We start from the raw sequence: 20,044 nt of genomic DNA, 5'->3' as shown, positions 1-20,044 counted from the left end.
CACTTACTCTCTTCCACGTCCTGTTTCATGTAGTCCAGAGACCGAGAGAAGGCTGCCCGCAGCTCCTCCAACTCTTTGCTCGATTCTGCAAAATCAGTGAAAACAGCGTCAGTAAGTGGGGGGCCTGATATTTGTATTGCATTATTTCCAAAACAATACTGGTAACAGTTTTTATACCAGGCCTGGACAATATATTCGATATCTATATACATCTTGTTTATCGTCTGCTGATGTAAGCGAATAGTTGTTCGTCTTTGATATTGTCAAACACAATTTGGTTGTCTAAATGGTTCATTCAAAAGCAAAGTCAGATTTCTCATAAGATTATTTCTGAAATGTTTGAGGATGTTGATTGAAAGTTAGAAGTTTAAATGTGGGATCACATTTCCAATTACCATGCAGTCCACTGTGATTATCATCAATTGTCTGATGGCATGTGATTTCCCATTCCTAAGCATACATCATCATAAATATATCTGTTATTATCAGGATATTTCTACATCGCCCAGCGCTATGTTGTATGTTCATAAAGGTTGCCCTCACCTTTGCTGAAATCCACACGTCTTCTCAGGTAGTCTAGATATGCTTGCCAGATGTCTACGTAATCTGTAGCCTGTATGAAACCTGCATTCAGCGCCTTTTCAAAAACATCTGTCAAGAACATGAAAAGAAAATCATTGTAATGATGACATTATATTTATCTCCAATTAGTACAATGCTAACGTTTATCGAGCTAACGTGTAGCTTGGTTTCTAAGCTCCTGTGTGTTGCTGGTGAATGTAGCTGGGTTTCTAAGCTCCTACATATTGCTGGTGAATGTAGCTTGGTTTCTAAGCTCCTGTGTGTTGCTGGTGAATGTAGCTTGGTTTCTAAGCTCCTGTGTGTTGCTGGTGAATGTAGCTTGGTTTCTAAGCTCCTGTGTGTTGCTGGTGAATGTAGCTTGGTTTCTAAGCTCCTGTGTGTTGCTGGTGAATGTAGCTTGGTTTCTAAGCTCCTGTGTGTTGCTGGTGAATGTAGCTTGGTTTCTAAGCTCCTGTGTGTTGCTGGTGAATGTAGCTTGGTTTCTTAGGGGGCTTTCACACTAGCCATCGGGGTCGAATCAGAGCGCGATCGCACCAAAATATCGCGTGCTGAGAACGCTCCCCCCGTCCCCGGGGACGCCGATTCGCTCCAAACCTGGACCGCTGGAATAGGTGGTCTCGGGTGCGAACCAGCGTCCCCGACGAGGAGCGGGGCGTGGTGTGCAAGCTTACTGTAATGCTTGCTTGAATTTTGGGCAGATAAAAACACAGCAACAACTGGACAATACCCACAAAAACGATATTTATGGGCAATTTGGCGAGTTCAGACCTCAACCAAACAAGCATGTTGAGCCTCATGGCTCAGTGGATGAAAACTTCGAGATGAAGCGACGTTACAAGCCCAAGACTTCCCTGGCTCGCATTAGGCCTGGCATTTTTTTGTCATTGCTATGTCTATACATTGGTTTCTTGTTCGAATGCATTCAGTGTTTCCCCTACCATTGGCTTGGCGGGACGCCCCGCCCCTCCAGAAAAAATTATAATAAAAAAAAGAATTTATAAAAATAAAAAAAAAACCTTTTAAATTTGTATTAAAGTTTGCTGTAATCACAGTAACGTTGGCGAGCTAGCTAAATGTGACCAGGTATGGACTTCAGGGTCATGTTGAGGGATCTTCATTTTTTTTTTTTTTTTTTTTTACATATTATGAAAGTACAGATTCATACCTTCAAAATAAGCCATCACTTGAACATTTTGGTGGGATACTTTGCAAGCTACTTCCTATGATTCATGGTGATTATCACAAAACGTATTCAGAGATAATAGCCTTCAAGAGACGAGCAGGCTATTCAGTGACAATAGTGAAACAACTACAACACTACCCAGAAGTCATTGTAATCCATGGCCCCCCTCTCTCTAGGGCAATTAACACCTGGCAGCTTTCCAGTCTGAGGCTCTTTGTTATTACAATGAGTCTGGTGACTGGTAGTGGTAGTGAAAGGGACCCTGATGTTCTGATGGCCTCTCCAGAAGCATTTAGATGTAAATACATGTAGTGTGGTAGTGAAAGACACAACAACTAGGTTAACCTTCTGTAGTGTGGTAGTGAAAGGTTAACCTTCTGTAGTGTGGTAGTGAAAGGTTAACCTTCTGTAGTGTGGTAGTGAAAGGTTAACCTTCTGTAGTGTGGTAGTGAAAGGGTTAACCTTCTGTAGTGTGGTAGTGAAAGGGACCCTGATAATAAACAAGAGACAAAATCAAGTTTCAAGATTTTATTAGCATTTAAAATAACACGAGATAAAAATAGACATGCTAAAGTCAATGTTCAATGTTCTGATGGCCTCTCCAGAAGCATTTAGATGTAAATACATGTAGTGTGGTAGTGAAAGACACAACAACTAGGTTAACCTTCTGTAGTCTGGTAGTGAAAGGTTAACCTTCTGTAGTGTGGTAGTGAAAGGGTTAACCTTCTGTAGTGTGGTAGTGAAAGGTTAACCTTCTGTAGTGTGGTAGTGAAAGGTTAACCTTCTGTAGTGTGGTAGTGAAAGGTTAACCTTCTGTAGTGTGGTAGTGAAAGGTTAACCTTCTGTAGTGTGGTAGTGAAAGGGTTAACCTTCTGTAGTGTGGTAGTGAAAGGGACCCTGATAATAAACAAGAGACAAAATCAAGTTTCAAGATTTTATTAGCATTTAAAATAACATGAGATAAAAATAGACATGCTGTAGTGTGGTAGTGACGGATAAAAAAACGGATAAATAGTTTTTTTTACCATATTTCTAATATTTATTTTTGATAAATACCAATTAGAAATATCTCGACGAATTACCTCTGAATATGAATCAAAAAAAATATTAAAGATTCGCTCACTAGTTCTACCAGAAACGGAGTTGAGGCGAAGCATTACTAAGCGCTTCTGTAGTGTGGCAGTGAAAGGGTTAACGCGCGCCTCATCGCGCCCCAGCGCAGTTTACATCAGGGCCCCCACAATAATAAGAATCTCTCGCTCCGATGAAAAAGCCATTTTTTATCACTCCGTTTCCGTATTAAATTAATTTACTTTTAGCCATTAGGTTGGAAAAAATGCACCCTACCGAAATTCGTTCGCTCATAAAATTCGAACTGTGTTTTAATGGTTTTTAATTAAGTTAAAACACGCGTTTTATAACGGCCGTCAAGGCCTCTTTTTTTTAATCTTTTTTTTAGACACTGCGTTACGTTGCTTATAACTTATATTATAACATTAAGATAGTGTATTAATAGTGTGTTATTCTCTCTCTGAGAAAGGAGAGCTAATGACGTCTGTGTGTTAACACCTATTAAGTACAGTACTTGGCCCCTGTGGACAGGCCCACAGCCCGCGCGTGTAGTTTTTCTCCTCACTTGGAAGAAAATTTGTGGAACTATTATAACAATAATTACCTCATTTACAAGTTGTATTTAAGTTTGCAACTAAGGGCAAATAAGGGAACACATTAATGACAATTCAAATATGTAAAAAAAATCAAGATTTCGATTTTTAGGATTTTCTGAACAGCAAGACATTTTCTTCATTTCAGAGCACCTCCCCCTTTGCGGATCAAATCGGGTTTGGTCACGGCGGGTCACAAATTATACATAAATCAGTTTTCATATAAATCAATCTTCACTAAGACATTAAAACAGTGGCGTGGCACGGTCTACGGAGACGCAGAAAAAAGCTACCAAATCCATTCCGAGACAACTCCGAGACTGACTAGCATCGCGCGTAACAAGTCTCAGGGCTCATTATGAATTGAAAATGGGGGACCCTGATGTAAACAAGACGAAAGTCTCTCTCTGGTCTGCATCCCCTTAACACATTGGTCGCCAAAATCGCTTTCCAGCGTTATTGGCCGCCATGCGTTGTCTGCCAAGATCGCTGTCCAGCGTTATTGAGATCAATATTTAATTTTTTTGCCATGGCATTCATAATTCATATATACACCCGCGGTGCTGCAGCTGGACCCTATAGGTGACTGCAACGACGGCTCAATACCACCGCCTGGTGGATGGTCGGGCGAGTTACACTCGTCAACAGGATGTGCCATTCAGTGCATCGATGAAACTCATCCGGCAGTCACATCTCGTTGCGGGACTCCCGACAGACTATGTACATAATGGATCCCTTTCTAAACTTAATAATCAATATGATTTCGGCGTTTATTGCGGCATACAAACCGGAAATGGACCTAGGCGATCGGCGTCGTGTACTTGGGATCTTTCACCGCCAGTCTCATTGGCGCACGGTAAGAGGAATATAAGGTTATTTTTTCAACTCGATAATCTATATAATGCGTTTGGGCCTATAACTAGCGTTTTTGGAATTACAGCAGAAAAGATTAACACTTTGACTGCCGGGAGCCGTCTTTAGACGTCTTTCCTGGCCATGCTAAAGTTGCCGGGGGACGCTGTACGTCGTCTTTATATCAATATTTCAAAAATCTGCGATCGGATTCATAATGTCCCTCCGCTGGCCTGAGATACACCAGCAGGACCCACTGAGCTCTCTGGCGGTTCAGGAGCGCCATCTGGTGGCCGATCGCGCAACCGCTTAACAGGAAGCGCAGTAGAGGTTGTGCTAGATGTCCGTATTGCTTCCGGCCACTCGGGATAGGTTCCGGCACTCTAGCTCGTCACACTACATAGCGATCGATTGCCAATAACTCGATAAACAACATGATTTGGACGTATATACCATTATACAAGCTGGAGATGGACCGGGTAATAATATATCCCATAATGATAAAATTTCTACTCGACGATGATCGCCCAACGGCGCGCGGAGACTGGGGTGAGTTTCAGCGTGTAACGTTACCGTCTTCGATAATAACTGATATTATCAACATTTGACCCACATTAGATGATTGGTATAACGCTGCCCACGGAATTATAAACGCCCCCTCGCCCATCCGGTCAACATCAGATGACGTGTAGTAACTTCTAGAAGTACGTCTAGTTGGAATTTTTTATATCGCGCTGATTGCCATCAAACTGTATTTCATCATCAATATAATGCATTTGGGGCTATATATCACGTTCTGGAGAAAGCTGCAGAAAGAGATGAAAACATACTTATACATTAGACCATACTTTACTATGAATATGTGAATGAAAAAGTTTAACGTTGCTACACAATGAACAATACATATAGGACTTTGAATGGGCCCTAATAATGGCAATGTAGCAATAGAATTTAAAAAGTTATAGCCCTGCAAAGAAGGGGACTTTCTCCATAGACAAATAGCGCTGGCAATCTATGGTATATCATTAATTTAACCTTAGGCAACCAAAGTGTTAAAAACATACTTATATTCTAGAAGGTATTAACACAACAATGTATGAATGAAAAAGTATAACGTTCCCACATCCTGAACGATAGATAATCGATGTTGAATGGGCCATAGTAATGTCAATATAGCAATACAATTTTAAAAGTTATAGCCCTGCAAAGAAGGTAAACATCTCCATAGACTTACAGCGCTGGCAGAGAGGGTACTTTGATGGGTACAATGGCTGGCACAGAAAGTGTTAACAATTGTGTGTATTGAGCCGTACTGTATTGTACCCATTCTGCAATCTGTTAATAATCGGCCGTGATCGACCGGTAGATTGCAGGCGGATTTTAAAGTAGACCGCGACATTAATTTCTATATAACATCGAGTACCGTATGTTGTCACGTCGCGGCTGAGATTCAAGATTCAAGATTCAAGATTCAAGAGTTTTAATTGTCACGGTATACAGGTATACAATGAAATGCGGCTGGTCTTGCCCGCGACGATGTGCAATACAGTGGTACAACATATAATAGAGTCCAATAAAAATACAGTGGTACAACATATTACTAGAATCCAATAAAACAGTGCAATAAACAGGTACATGGTGTGCCATCTCGGTATCTGTACATTAGTATTTACAGAGCATATAGGACATGCTAGTTAGCTTTAGTAGTGCAATACACTGTTCCTGAAGTTATACTACTTTAAGTGGCCTTTCCTCTGGCCATAAGTGTGCGTGTGTGCGGCATGAGTGTTAAAGTGGCTGCTAGTGTGTGAGCGTGCTCAGCGTGCGTGTCGTGTATGTACTTGTGTGTGGATAGTTCAGTTTCTGTGTCTCTCAATGTTCATTGTTCAAGGCTCTGATGGCCTGGGGGAAGAAGCTTAGCCTAAGCCTCTCCGTCTTAGTCTCTAGAATTCGCAGGCGTCTGCCTGACCTCAGCAGCTGGAACAGGCTGTTATTGGGGTGGTGGGGGTCTTTCATTATCCTGCAGGCTCTGGATTTGCACCTCTTGTTGTATAGAGCCTGCAGGGGAGGTAGCGCAATACCCGTGGTACGCTCGGCTGAGCGCACCACACTCTGTAGGGCCTTCTTGTCCTGTGCCGTGCTGTTCCCATACCAGGCAGTGATGTTTCCGGTCAAGATGCTCTCTACAGCTCCTGAGTAGAAGGACTGGAGTATCTTCCCCGATACTCTGAACTTCCTTAACTGTCTCAGGTGGTAGAGGCGCTGCTTCGCTTTCTTTACTACTGTGCCTATGTGTGTTGACCATGTCAGGTCCTCTGAGATGTGGACCCCCAGGTACTTGAAGCTGCTCACCCTGTCCACGGTAGCCCCGTTAATCCTCAGTGGTGTGTGTGTCTCCCGCTGTCCTCTCCTATAATCCACGATCAGCTCCTTGGTTTTACCAATGTTCAGGAGCAGGCTGTTGTCCTGGCACCAACGTTCCAGTACCTCAACCTCCTCCCGGTAGGCCTTCTCGTCGTTGTCCGAGATCAGCCCCACCACCACCGTGTCGTCGGCGAACTTCACAATGGAGTTGGAGCTGAACTTGGCCACACAGTCGTGTGTGTAGAGTGAGTACAGCAGGGGGCTTAGAACACAGCCCTGGGGGGACCCGATGCTCAGGGTGATGGTGTTGGAGGTCTGACCCCCCACCCTGACCGCCTGGGGTCTTTCACTCAGAAAGTCCAGTACCCAGGCGCTCAGGGCGGAGCTCAGGCCTAGCTCGATCAGCTTGTCCACCAGTCTGGTGGGGACTATGGTGTTGAACGCTGAGCTGTAGTCAATGAACAACAGTCTCACATAGCCCCCCTTCTGACGGTCAAGGTGGGAGAGAGTGCTGTGCAGTACCTGGGAGACCGCGTCATCAGTGGACCTGTTTGTCCTGTATGCAAATTGCATAGGGTCCATATCGCTGGGGAGAGAGGCACAAATGTGGTCCTTGACCAGCCTCTCGAAACATTTCATGACCACAGAGGTGAGTGCCACCGGTCTGTAATCATTTGGACATGTTGGGGAGGGTTTCTTCGGTACAGGGATGATGGTAGACATCTTGAAGCAGGCAGGGACTACTGACTCCGCCAGGGATTGATTAAATATGGCGGTGAACACCGGGGCAAGCTGGTTTGCACAGGACTTAAGTATGCGTCCTGTTATACCATCTGGGCCTGCAGCCTTCCTGGTGTTCACCTGCATAAATGCTCTTCTCACACTGTGTACCGACAACGAGAGAGCGCCCCCGCCCCCCCGCGGTTGCCCCCCCCCCTCCACAACAGCCGGTGCGCCAGTGACGTCACTAGCCAGAGGGCTAGCGGCGACACTGTCTACACCGAACCGAGCGTAGAAGGAGTTGAGTTTGTCCGCTAGAGAGGCGTCGTCGCTCCCCATTGCGGGGGCGCTGACTTTGTAGTCAGTTATTGTCTTCAGTCCCCTCCACAAGCCTCTTGTGTCGTTTTGTGCCATTTGTGTCTCCAGTTTCTCAGCATATGTCCTCTTAGCAAGTTTAACAGCCTTGCGCTGAGACTTGCTTTAGCGCAGAGCTTTCCTCTCATTTCATTATAGACACAGACCAGCACCATTCGTGAGAAAAGGGGGTGGGTTATATTGACAAGGCTTGACAACAGAGTTTCAAAGATAACTTCATATTTATTGGTTATTCGTTTGAATCGTTTCTTTATATCGGGCATCCAGTTTCCATCACTGTGTGTTCAACTCTTCAAGTTTCAAGTTCAAGTTTCTTTAATAGTTGTCATACAGAAGTACAGAATACTTTCATACAAAATGCTTCTTACTGTTACGCTCCAGAGACTGTGCTAGACAAGATAGTATCAAATAACATAGTATAGCATGTAATTTAGAAGAAGAAAATGAGGTCACAGTGTTCGGTATAGACATATGTACAATGTTCTGAGTTACCATATAATATACAATACTATGCAGTGTACTAATGTACAGTACTATATAGTGCAAAGCAGAAATGGGATGAGGTACAATTTAGGTACAATTTACAGTAAGGTGTACGAGTTGTAGTGCAATCCTTCATCAATAAATATAAAGTGTGGGGAGTGGGTGCTACAGTGTGTTTGTTTAAAGTGGGTGTGTGCTATAAAGTGTGTGGAGTGGGTGCTACAGTGTGTTTGTTTAAAGTGAGTGTGTGCGTGTGGATGTGTGTGCTATGTGCGTTTGGTGGTTGTTGTTGTGTAGTGTTCATTGTTCGTTTAGCAGCCTGATGGCCTGGGGATAGAAGCTTCTTCTGAGTCTTTCTGTGCTCGCCTTGAGACTCCGGTATCGCTTGCCTGACCGCAGCAGTTCAAAGAGGCAGTTGTTCGGGTGACTGGAGTCTTTAATGATTCTCTTAGCCTTGCCCTTGCAACGCTTGTTGTAAATGTTCTGGAGGGTGGGGAGCCCCCCTCCAATTGTGCGTTCGGCTGAACGTGTCACTCTTTGTAGTCTGCTTCGGTCTTGTGCAGTGCTATTCCCAAACCAGGAGGTGATGTTGCCGGTCAAGATGCTCTCTATTGTACATGAGTAGAAGTTCTTAAGGATCTTCTGACTGACTTGGAACTTCCTTAGGCGCCTGAGGAAGTAGAGGCGTTGTCGTGCCTTCTTCACAACACTGTCAATGTGTGTGGTCCATGTCAAGTCCTCGGATATGTAGGCTCCGAGGTACTTAAAGCTGTTGACTCTCTCAACCGGTGCCCCGTCGATGCTGAGGGGGCTGTAGTGCTTGACCCCCGACCTCCTGAAGTCCACAATCATCTCCTTTGTTTTGCTGACGTTCAGGGAGAGGCTGTTTTCCTGGCACCATCCCGCCAGGACCTTGACCTCTTCCAGGTAGGCCCTCTCGTCGTTGGCAGAGATCAGGCCCACCACCACTGTGTCGTCAGCAAATTTGATGATTGTATTGCTACTCCGCTGAGCCACACAGTCGTGTGTGTACTAGGGATGTGCATCTCCTCACTGAGGCCGATGTGATGTGCATCTCGATACGGTGCCAACGATACGATACATTAGCGATACATTTGAAGCACCGGGCGATGCGATGCGATATGATTCACCCCCTGTTGAGATACGATACGATTCGATACGATTTGATTCAACATAATGCGATTCGGGGCGATACGATGCGATTCAACACGATGCAAAATAATAATAATAATAATAATAATAAATAATACAATTTTATGGTATGACAGAGGATTTGGTTGTATTCCTTATATGCAGCTTATATTATTATTAAAAATAAAATAATCTACTGTAAGACAATTTATATAAAAACTCTTGGGTGCCTAAGAAGACTTTTGCATAAACTGTCTTTTCTATCCACTTTAGCTAAAAACACACGAGATTTATTTATCATTATTATTATTTTGTTGTTCCTATTTGTGAATAATCATGCACTGAAATGTCAAATCACGTTCCATTTGTACCTGTACAATATGGTGAATAAAGTAATCTGAATCTGAGAGAGAGAGAGAGAGAGAGAGAGAGAGAGAGAGAGAGAGAGAGAGAGAGAGAGAGAGAGAGAGCCCCTCCCCGTCTGAGCTGCCCCGTCGACAGTTGATGATGTCACACACTAGACTAGGTCACTAGGATGCGTCTATAGTACTTTCCGACCGTAGCATTATGTCAACATCACTCCTGTGTGTTGCTGGTGAATGTAGCTTGGTTTCTAAGGCGCTTGTTACACTGACTGTTTTTGTGCTCGTTTTTATACGTTTTTGAATACGTTTGCCGTCCCTTTTACACAGAAATGCGCTTTATGGCGGATACGTTGTGGCCCTACTGAAAACGCTAAATTGTGTTTTCCGTTTTGGAGTAGCGCCAAAACTCGCCGACAACAGTCGTGTAATTTGCACGGAGCCGTTGTTGCGAAAACGCCCATGCGCAGTAGATACCATCTGCGTGCCCTTCCGGTGACAACAGAGTGTGTGTGTGTGTGTGTGTGTGTGTGTGTGTGTGTGTTTGGGACAGAGCTGTCCCAAATAGCTGCAGCTACCATGTGTTGTCAAGTTATTGTTATAAGGACCCCAGTCCAAGCTACAACAGTCTGCATTCCCTTAACAATTGTTTGTATTGAGCCGTATTGTATTGTACCCATTATGCAATATGTTAAATAAAGTTTACATCCATTCATTCTGCTAGCATTACCGATTGCATGAGCACTGCCACTGGCTAACATGAGCTAGCGTTAGCTATCAGACCCTGTTAGCTCAAAGCTCCTCTTTCAACTTAACAAGCATTAAACAAAATGGCCCAGTCATCTATTCACCTTTGTTTAATACACACAGCGTTGTCTCTAATGTTATCTAGCTACTGATAGCTCCCGATATCATCAGTTTGGTGCTGGCTAACTAGCGTGAGCTAACGTTAGCTTCTAGCCACAATGCTATACTATACTGTTATAATGGCATATTCCATCCACGTTAGCATGCAGCTAACAATATAGCTAACAACGTCACAATCTTTTTTGAGACTAAACTATCCGCTCTTGGTGGTCACTTGTGTTGATGTTAGTTTTGTTTCTCAACAAATGAGAGGCAGAACACACAGTGAATGTATCCGTTTTGTTTATTGCACTTTTATTACACTTTGCTGAAAAAGAAGTGCTGCATTGGGTAAATAGGCAAAGATGGTGGCGCCCGCCTTGTTGACATTTTCGTTGCAGGAAGTGTATTGGCACATTCAAGTTCTGATTGGTTGAAAATTGCCTTCATGTTCGCCAGCTACTGCCACCTACTGCTTTGGCAGTGTACTACATCACTGTGCTCAGGTGACAAAAACGAAAGTGTGACTGGCCACCCGCTACTTTGCGGCGAAACTCATCTGACAATGAAACAAAAATGAAACGAAAGTCTAACCGCAGCCTAAGCTCCTGTGTGTTGCTGATCTATGTCGCTTGGTTTCGAAGCTCCTGTGTGTTGTCAGACAAATTTTTTATCCTATATATTTACATGCATGGAATTAATTCTCGTTATTGCTTGATAGGCAGCTCTCAGAGCTAGGTGGCTTGCTCTGCTGGCTAGCTAACTTAGCGAAATCCTCAACTCTGATAGGTCTACTTTTGTCGGGACAGACAGACAGACCCACTTTGTGGCTACACTGCAGAAACAAGTACAGTATTGATGCTTTGATTCTAGATGGGGCCTTTAAAAAAGGTACTTAATGTCAGGAAATGTCTGTCTGTGTGAAGTCATTGACCCTCGGCTAGTGTTGTGGAACCAGTGGTTACCTGAGACGGTTTGGTGCTCGGCCCCATGCCTCTCCAGGGCTTGCAGGTAGCCCTTCCACAAACCCATGGTCCAGGGGCAATTCCTCACAGCACGGTCATAAGAGGAAAGAACCAAGTCTTTGTATTTCAGCTGCCGGTCCTATGGAACCAAGCAAAAGAAATTTATCTTTCAAAATCAATCTTAACAAAATGAGACGTTTTTGTTGCAGATCTTGGGTAATTGTATCCCTGAAAGGACAGTGTCTCGGATATTATGGTTATGGATTCACCCCGACCACTGCCACCTCCTCGAGTAGTATTCATTCAAATCCTTTCAAATGAGCTGTAAACATTCATGATGCATAGAGGACAAAGCTTATTCATTCATCAAGTCAAACCTTCAACGATTCAAATGAGTATCTTCAGACGGATTAGTCATGCAGTCACAAATTTGCCCAGAGGACCTATGAACAGGGCACGAAATTTACTTTTTGACTCACCGGCCAGTGGCAGGTAGATGGGAAAAATCTACCCGCCAAGCATATTTCTTACCAGCCAATTTTCTTTTCAATAAAATATATATATTATATAATCATACTTGTAGTTGTATTATCTGCGAGACATCGCCACCACGCAACAAGTCAAAATGCTCGCTATCTGCAAACAGCTCCACTGTCTGTGTGTATACTCGAGTAGCCTCCAGCTCCAGCAAGGATTCTCCGGCGCTGCAGCTGGACCCTATACTGTAGCCTCCAGCTCCAGCAAGGATTATCCGGCGCTGCAGCTGGCCCTATACTCTACATTCAGCATTGCCCTCATGCGATGGAAGCCAGGGGCTCGAATACGAATCGAATCAATGTTATAAGACATTGATATCAGGAGCTATCTGTAGCTACTGCTAGCCGGCTAGATAACGTTAAGACAACGCCTCAGTGAACTATTTAGTTTACTGGGATATTTCGTAGTGAGCTAACGTGAGCTACCTATCCAACGGAGGTATTATGCACTACTAGACTTGCTGGAGCATTTGTTGATATCAGGAGCTATCAGTAACTAGCCGGCTAGATAACGTTAGACAATGCCTCAGTATTAACACTTTGAGCGCCAGCCGTGTTTTCCTTTTTACCCCCTTGAATGCCACCATCCACGGCCAATGTTAACGTTAATATCGCCTAATCTATGTTTTAAATTATGTGTCTAATCTGCCCGTCGCTTATCAAAGAATCATTTTCCAGTCAACATTGTCAAGGCAGATTGTATTTTTATCGCTTCATTTCCGTTTGATAGCATTTTGAAAATCACCCGTTTTCGGGGGAAAAACAACCCATGCCTATGATAATCGCCTTTTACTGGAATATTCCAGAACGTTGTCATTTGTCGGCCTATTTATGAATCGTTTTCAAATAAACGCTAGATGATCGATAGTATATGTGTGCGCACGCACGCTCGTGCCGTGCGCTGATAATCGCTGCTCTTATTTCCTCATGGCTTTTACAGTCAAAACAGCCATATCACATATCACATAAACGCTTATATATCCATGAAAACGAGTCCGATTATCCTAACACTGATAACAGATTCCTTACCTGAGGTCAGATGGTATACAAATGGTTTATTCCAATTTCCGATCGCCATTCGAAAAAATTGATAAATGTATTGATCCATCGTGTGTACAGTATAACCCATATTCGCCGTGGCTCAGAGGCTCCAGAATGAACTCTGGTAGACCCCGGCTGCATCATTGAGAAGTAAAATGTGGAGTCAGAAATCCGTTCCCCCATTCACTTTCATTGAGTCCATTCCAAAAGGGTGATTTACCATCTGAGAGACGATAGGGGGCGCTTTTTTCACATCTGAGCGCCGGCGGTCCCTGGATCTCCAACGATAGGCTCGCGTGATGCAATATGATTTCAGATCACTAATAAAAAAAATAAAAATAAAAGAAAAACCTGAGAAAAGCCGTGAGTGGCATTCAACGGTCAGGGAGTAAACCCGAGAAAAGCCGTGAGTGGCATACAAAGTGTTAAACTAAAAGTGAATAGTTGACTGGGTCATTTTGTAACAGTAGCTAACGTTAGCTCACGGAGGTCCCACTAGACTAACGTTAGCGCAGTCAGCAGACTGCCCGACTCTAGCCTCTGTGTTTACACAGGGTTGGGAGGGGCAGGAGGAGGTGCAGTGCGCTGCATGTATGTGTGCTTGAGACAGCGAGTGAGAACTCCGCTAAGAATTGGATCATGTTTTTCGATCGGTTTTCACATGACTATTTCGTTGCCCGCCACATGGCGGACAGACCTCTCAGTCTCACTCGCCAAACGTAAAATCTGCCCGCCAATGGCGGGTGGCGGGCTCTAATTTCGTGCCCTGCCTATGAACTACATCCTATTGGATTTTCACCCTGGATATTTTCCCTATTCCACCCAAGTCTCATAGAACCTGCTGTATGGCATCTAGGGTAGAGCTGAAATGATTCCTCGAGTAACTCAAGTCCTCGATTATAAAAATGATTTCGCCCCTCGAGACCCGATTTCACCCACAGCACATTGTGTTTCACACGGACGATAATTAATGTTGCACAACGCACTTCCGCTGTGGAATGTCAAAGAGGATGGAACAAACAATGTGAAGAGATTTTAGGTGCGGATTGCAAAATGGAAGATTGCAAAATGGAAGATAGAGAAAATAGCTTTGAGCAGAGATACAGGACCTAGAAAATGCCAGAAATTGTCAAAGGTTTGGGATCATTTCAAGCTGAAAGAAAAGGAAACTCAGTACAGTGTGTCTGTTGTAAAAATCTAACTAGCACCACAATAGCACTTTGTCAATGCTTCAGCATCTCAGCAGAAAGCATCCAGAGCGACACAAGGTAACGTTGTCATTAGCATTTCATGTAAATCTATAATGTTATGATTGCTAGTTGAATTTATTATTATTTATTATGGCTAGTAATGAATGTACCTTGAAGGCAAACTTGCAGGTTGTATTTTTGTTCAATAAACAATGTGACTAGGGCAACGGTGACTTTCATGAAGGAAAAAAATTATCGAAATTGACCAAAACATTTTGTCGACCAAACCACAACCTCCACGCACATGCATATTTTAATCCATGGTTTCATAGCGTGCGTGTGTCATCTTAATGATGACGTCACACTGGGTACAGGGCAGCAGGGGCTCTGAGACTCACAGGCAGACGGCACGAAGCACAGAGCCTTCTTGTTACTACTAGCCGAGGAGCTAGTCTGTTTCACCTAACACTATTGCTCCGTGATCATAGCCATTCATCTCTAAAGCGAACCACTATTTGTAAAAGGCACAACCACGTTACCATATTTGTAATAATGTAAATCATTGTGTTACATATAGAGATGTTCCGATACCATTTTTCCCTTTCCGATCCGATTCCGATACCTAAGCTTTGGGTATCGGCCGATACCGATATTTATCCGATACCAGTGCATAAAAAAAAATTAAAAAAAATTTATATAAATTATACTTTTTTTTTTTTTTTTTTTTAGATACTGTTATACTGTTTTTTAGTAATAACTAGAACGTATGGTATTTATTCAACAACAGGTGATTGTATAGATTTGTATTAGTATCATTAATCAATGAGTATGGGCTGCAGCACTGCAGATATACCCTACTCCAATGATCCACACGGACATTAAACGGTGTTGCACTCGCTACTCAGTGGCTCTGCAGATATACCCTATTCAGTCTGTAAGCTAGTGGCAGATAGAACGTTGACGTTCATGTTGTGATTTTTGATGCAAAATAAATATTCAACATTCTCTTTTGAAACTCCGCCTCAGACTCTTATCCTTTGGCACTTGCTGTACTTTGCTTGCAGGTCTGCAGCCATTATTGATGGATTATGTGAATAGCACCAACTTTAGACACGGTAACGTTATCAAGCTAAGCTAACTGACCTAGCTCGCCTTCCCGCATCGACATTAAGATAACGTTAGTAATAGTCAGCTAACGCTAGTCCGTAGCTACTTAACTTAAATACAATTCACCGTGGGTGCATTATTGTTGATAGACGGTCACGGACAGTGTTAGGTCCTGGAGAAAGGACAGGCGATCATCTGATTTGATGTAACGTTAAAAGCGGATGTTGTTCCAAGCGGATGTTGTTCCAACTAGCTATCTTTCCAGCTAATGCTATCATAACACCAGCCAAACACATCCCGATTCCCGTCCGAGCTCCCCGTCACACCGCACTGTCGGGGACAATGGAATTTAAGAAAGTGTATCTGCTGTTAAAATGACACAGCATCACACTTTAAAACATGTTCATTTTATAATCCTCACTCTCCGCAGGACTCGGCAGGAGATAAATTACATCATGGGATCGGAGGCTAGAATTTACGTGTACTCGCCGATACCGATACTAGCATTTTAGGCAGTATCGGCGGCATTTCCGATACTAGTATCGGTATCGGAACAACTCTAATCATAACACCAGCAAAACACATCCCGTCCGAGCTCCCTGTCACACCGCACTGTCGGGGACAATGGAATTTAAGAAAGTGTATCTGCTGTTAAAATGACACAGCATCACACTTTAAAATATGTTCATTTTATAATCCTCACTCTCCGCAGGACTCGGCAGGAGATAAATTACATCATGGGATCGGAGGCTAGAATTTACGTGTACTCGCCGATACCGATACCAGCATTTTAGGCAGTATCGGCGGCATTTCCGATACTGGTATCGGTATCGGAACAACTCTACTCTCAAGCACCCTGTAACACGCAGCGGGCCCCGCCTCCCTCCCTCCTTGCATTCCACCCAAAAACTGAATTTCAGTCCAGTTTCTTAACTATGTGTTCTTATGTGTGTAGTGTTCTGATAACGACTATTGGTGAAGCGATGTCGAGATTCATTTGAGTTAGGCAGCGGGAGCTAGATTTGAGAGAAGCATGCAACTGCAGAGCTGACAGTTGTGCACGCACAGTGCAATACTCCAATTCAGCCATTGGCAATTCAGCTGTTGGGTGGGGGGCGCTGCTGAGCGGTCCCCAGACCGGGATGAGAGCGCCGCTGGCTCTGCGGCTCTGCAGTTGCATACTACTGGTATGTTCTTCGTTGGGACTGGGAGGCGGAGATATAATAGTCATCACGCAACGTTTATATTTCACGATAATGTTGCTGTCTCTCTCTGCCAAATTTCTCAGTTATTCGCTTGATATAATTAATACAAATGTCCAATATAACGGAATTCGTTAGCTCATAAAAATTTTATTATAACACACTGCTGTTTATTAATGTGGGGCCGACTGCCCACAGACACCTATTTGATTAAAGTCAGCAGCAGCACGGAGTCTCGGGACTTATTTTATTTGGAATATAATGACTGTATACGCAAAAGTAGCTCTCTCTCTCTCTCCCTCTCCCTCCCTCCCTCTCCCTCCCTCTCCCTCCCTCCCTCTCTATCTCCCTCTCCCTCTCTCTCTAAACATGGATTCAAATATGCATGTGCGTGGTGGTTGTGGTTGGGCGGACAAAATGTTTGATAAAAACGCTAAAACTGGGTCAATTTAGATCATTTTTGTTCCCCCTTCATGAAAGTCACCGTTGGCCTAGTCCACATTGTTTATTGAACAAAAATACAACCTGCAAGTGGGCCTTTAACACTTTCAGTGCCAGCCATAACGTTGATTAATGTCCTTGAGTGCCATCATCCACTTCAATGATGGCGTTAAGAACGTATAATCTATGTTTTAAATTATGGCTGTGTCTAATCTGCCCGTCGCTTATCAATGACTTGTTTGCAGTCAACATTGTCGAAACGGATTTTTTTTTTTTTTATATATAAAATCGGTTCATATCCTTTTTATAGCATTTCGAAAAGCGAGTTTTCTCGAAAATTTCTGAAAAATAGAAAGATTCCGTCATAAACGACATTTATTGGAATATTCACGCTATAGAAGCGAGCTGAGAAATCGATTCTCTCATTTCCTCAACATCACACACACGCATACGGGACACGCTGTTATCTCAGTGAAGACAGCTCTGATTATGCTAAAACTGGTAACATAGACTCCTTACCTTAGATCAGATGTTCTCCAAAAAGATTATTCCAATTCCTGATCGCCATTCGAAATATCGATCGCGTTTATTGATTGATATATTGGACATTTGTATTAATTATATCAAGCGAAGAACTGAGAAATTTGGCAGAGTGAGACGGCAACATTATTGTGAAATATAAACGTTGCGTGATGACTATTATATCTCCGCCGGTTTGGCAGCGGGAGCTAGATTTGCGAGAAGTATGCAACTGCAGAGCCGCAGAGCCAGCGGCGCTCTCAGGTCCGGTCTGGGGAAGCTCAGCAGCGCCACCCACCCAACAGCTGAATTGCCAATGGCTGAATTGGAGTATTGCACTGTGCGCGCACAACTGTCAGCTCTGCGGCTCTGCAGTTGCATGCTTCTCGCAAATCTAGCTCCCGCTGCCAAACCAAATGAATCTCGACATCGCTTCACCAATAGTAGTATCATAATAGAACACACATGAAATGCCTTTGTTAATCATAAGTAGTAACTTTATAATAATAATAAGAAGAAAGAGTGGGGGGGGGGGGGGTAACCGCCGGGCGCTACCACCGCTGCCCGCGACACCGAGTGAACGGCGCACGACCAGAGGGGAGACTTCGAATCCGTGTTTCACTTTCAATAACGAATGCGTGCTTGCCGAATCCCAAACAATATTCATGCTGCAAAGTCATCCTCTAAAGATAGACATTTAGACTAGAGGCAGGCTATATGCTATAAAATTAAAATAAAAAAATGCATTCAAACTTTTTCTTTTCTTTTTTTGTGTGCGATAACCGCGGCGGTAGGAAATATTTCGCAAATTTGTGCGGTAAGGAAAACATCAATACCGCGGCAGCTCTAGCTGTAAATATATATTCCAGGCTGCTTTCCAACTCGCGATCACTTCCCTCGTCATCAGATCCCTCGCCAGCATAGTGGAGCCAGTAGGCTCCCCCTCCACACATCCACCACAAATCCAGCAGTCTAATCGAATGGCCTGCAGTTAGGCCTGCAGTTACACAGGGATAGACGATAGGGGGCGGTATTTTCCCATCGGAGCTCCTAGAGGGGCTGCTGTACCAACGGGAGACTCGGTTGATGAAATATGAATTCAGATCGCTAATAAAAATTAAAAAAAACGACAATTCGCGTCGTCGGCACTCAACGGGGGGCATGAAAAGACGACATAACACGTCGCTGGCACTCAAAGTGTTAAGAACGCAAATCAATATGGTGGGTGGCTAGTTATTATGTTAAGATATCTAAGAAAATTACTTTAAAGCAAAAGTTTGAAACTTTATCAGATTACTCGATTAATCAATGGAATAACGGGTAGAATACTCAATTACCAAAATAATTTATAGCTGCAGCCCTAATCTAGGGATCAATGTCTTTGAATGGAAGTGGACATGGCCGGTTAGCCTTCGAGAGAGGTGTTAGTTGGACAATGCCTAGGCCAGTGGTTCCCAAGTGGTCGCCAGATGATTAAAAAAAATAGTAAAATAAATAGATTTCCAACTAAATATATATATATATTAGAGCTGGGCCGTTAACGGCGTTAACGTGCTGCGTTACCGATATACTAGTATCGCGCGATAATAAAATTAACGCATTAATCTAAAAAAAATAAAAAAAAAATATTTCTTTTTTTTTTACATTTCTTTTTTTTACCTTTATTTACCCAGGGTAGGTTCGCTGAGCACAGATGCTCTTTTTCAGGAACGCCCTGCTTCACATTCACACAGTTCCATTCACACCTGGCCAGTACAACCACAGTTGACACCTTTGGCCACTGAGCAACTCCACTGGAGCAGTTGATTCAAGCCATGTCACATAGTTCAAGTTTGAAATGATTCTTTCGGTTTTGCTCCTGAGAGTGTGCTAGATACTGTACTGTACTGGTAATATTATTTATTTGTGTTAACTTCTGAATAAAACAACTTATTAAACACAAGTACATCTTATTGAACATTATTTTGATATTTCATTACCAATTATCATAGCAAAACAGCTTTTTCAAACAGTCTGTAATGCATTTTGGAAACAGGAGATGGACTCATGGTGTAATGGGCCACCTGGCCTGAGAAACATAAGGAGGAAAGAAAAAGTAAGGACTTACTTCTGGTCATTATTTGGGTAGAACACACATATTTTTAATGCCTTCGGCAGGTTTTTTTTTTTTTTTTAGACATTTTAATCATTTTAATTGCAGATAGATTAATCTAGATTAAAAAATGTATCTATGCCCACCTCTAATATATATATATTTGTATTTTTTCTTTTGTATGCAGTCAGGCCACCGAACTTAAAGGCAGGCCAGGCCAGTGTTTCTAGTTGCAGCGGCACAATAGTTAGATGACCTAGGTGGGGAACAACCAGGAGATCACTGCAACTCGCACAAGTTGGAGAACTATCCCTCTCTCTCTCTTGCTCACACATACACACACACAAAGAGAGCCGCATGTGATTGGT

General features: G+C 43.3%; 1 protein-coding gene across 1 annotated transcript in view; it reads right to left on the bottom strand.

Moving 5' to 3' along the window:
* The window catches only part of sart3 (spliceosome associated factor 3, U4/U6 recycling protein), a gene marked incomplete at its 5' end in the record, with an annotated part of 55,527 nt that overhangs the window by 18,490 nt on the left and 16,993 nt on the right, over positions 1 to 20,044 (bottom strand). The window contains 3 exons of the mRNA XM_084323369.1: positions 8 to 85; positions 544 to 651; positions 11,549 to 11,687. Of these exons, the coding sequence (XP_084179495.1) occupies positions 8 to 85; positions 544 to 651; positions 11,549 to 11,687 (325 nt within the window). The remainder of the gene's footprint in view (positions 1 to 7; positions 86 to 543; positions 652 to 11,548; positions 11,688 to 20,044) is intronic.

This window comes from Notolepis coatsorum (assembly GCF_963971535.1).
Source record: "Notolepis coatsorum genome assembly, chromosome: 10".
Classification (NCBI taxonomy): Eukaryota; Metazoa; Chordata; class Actinopteri; order Aulopiformes; family Paralepididae; genus Notolepis; species Notolepis coatsorum.
Note: the sequence above shows the minus strand (reverse complement) of the source record. Positions and strands in the feature narration are given on the sequence as shown.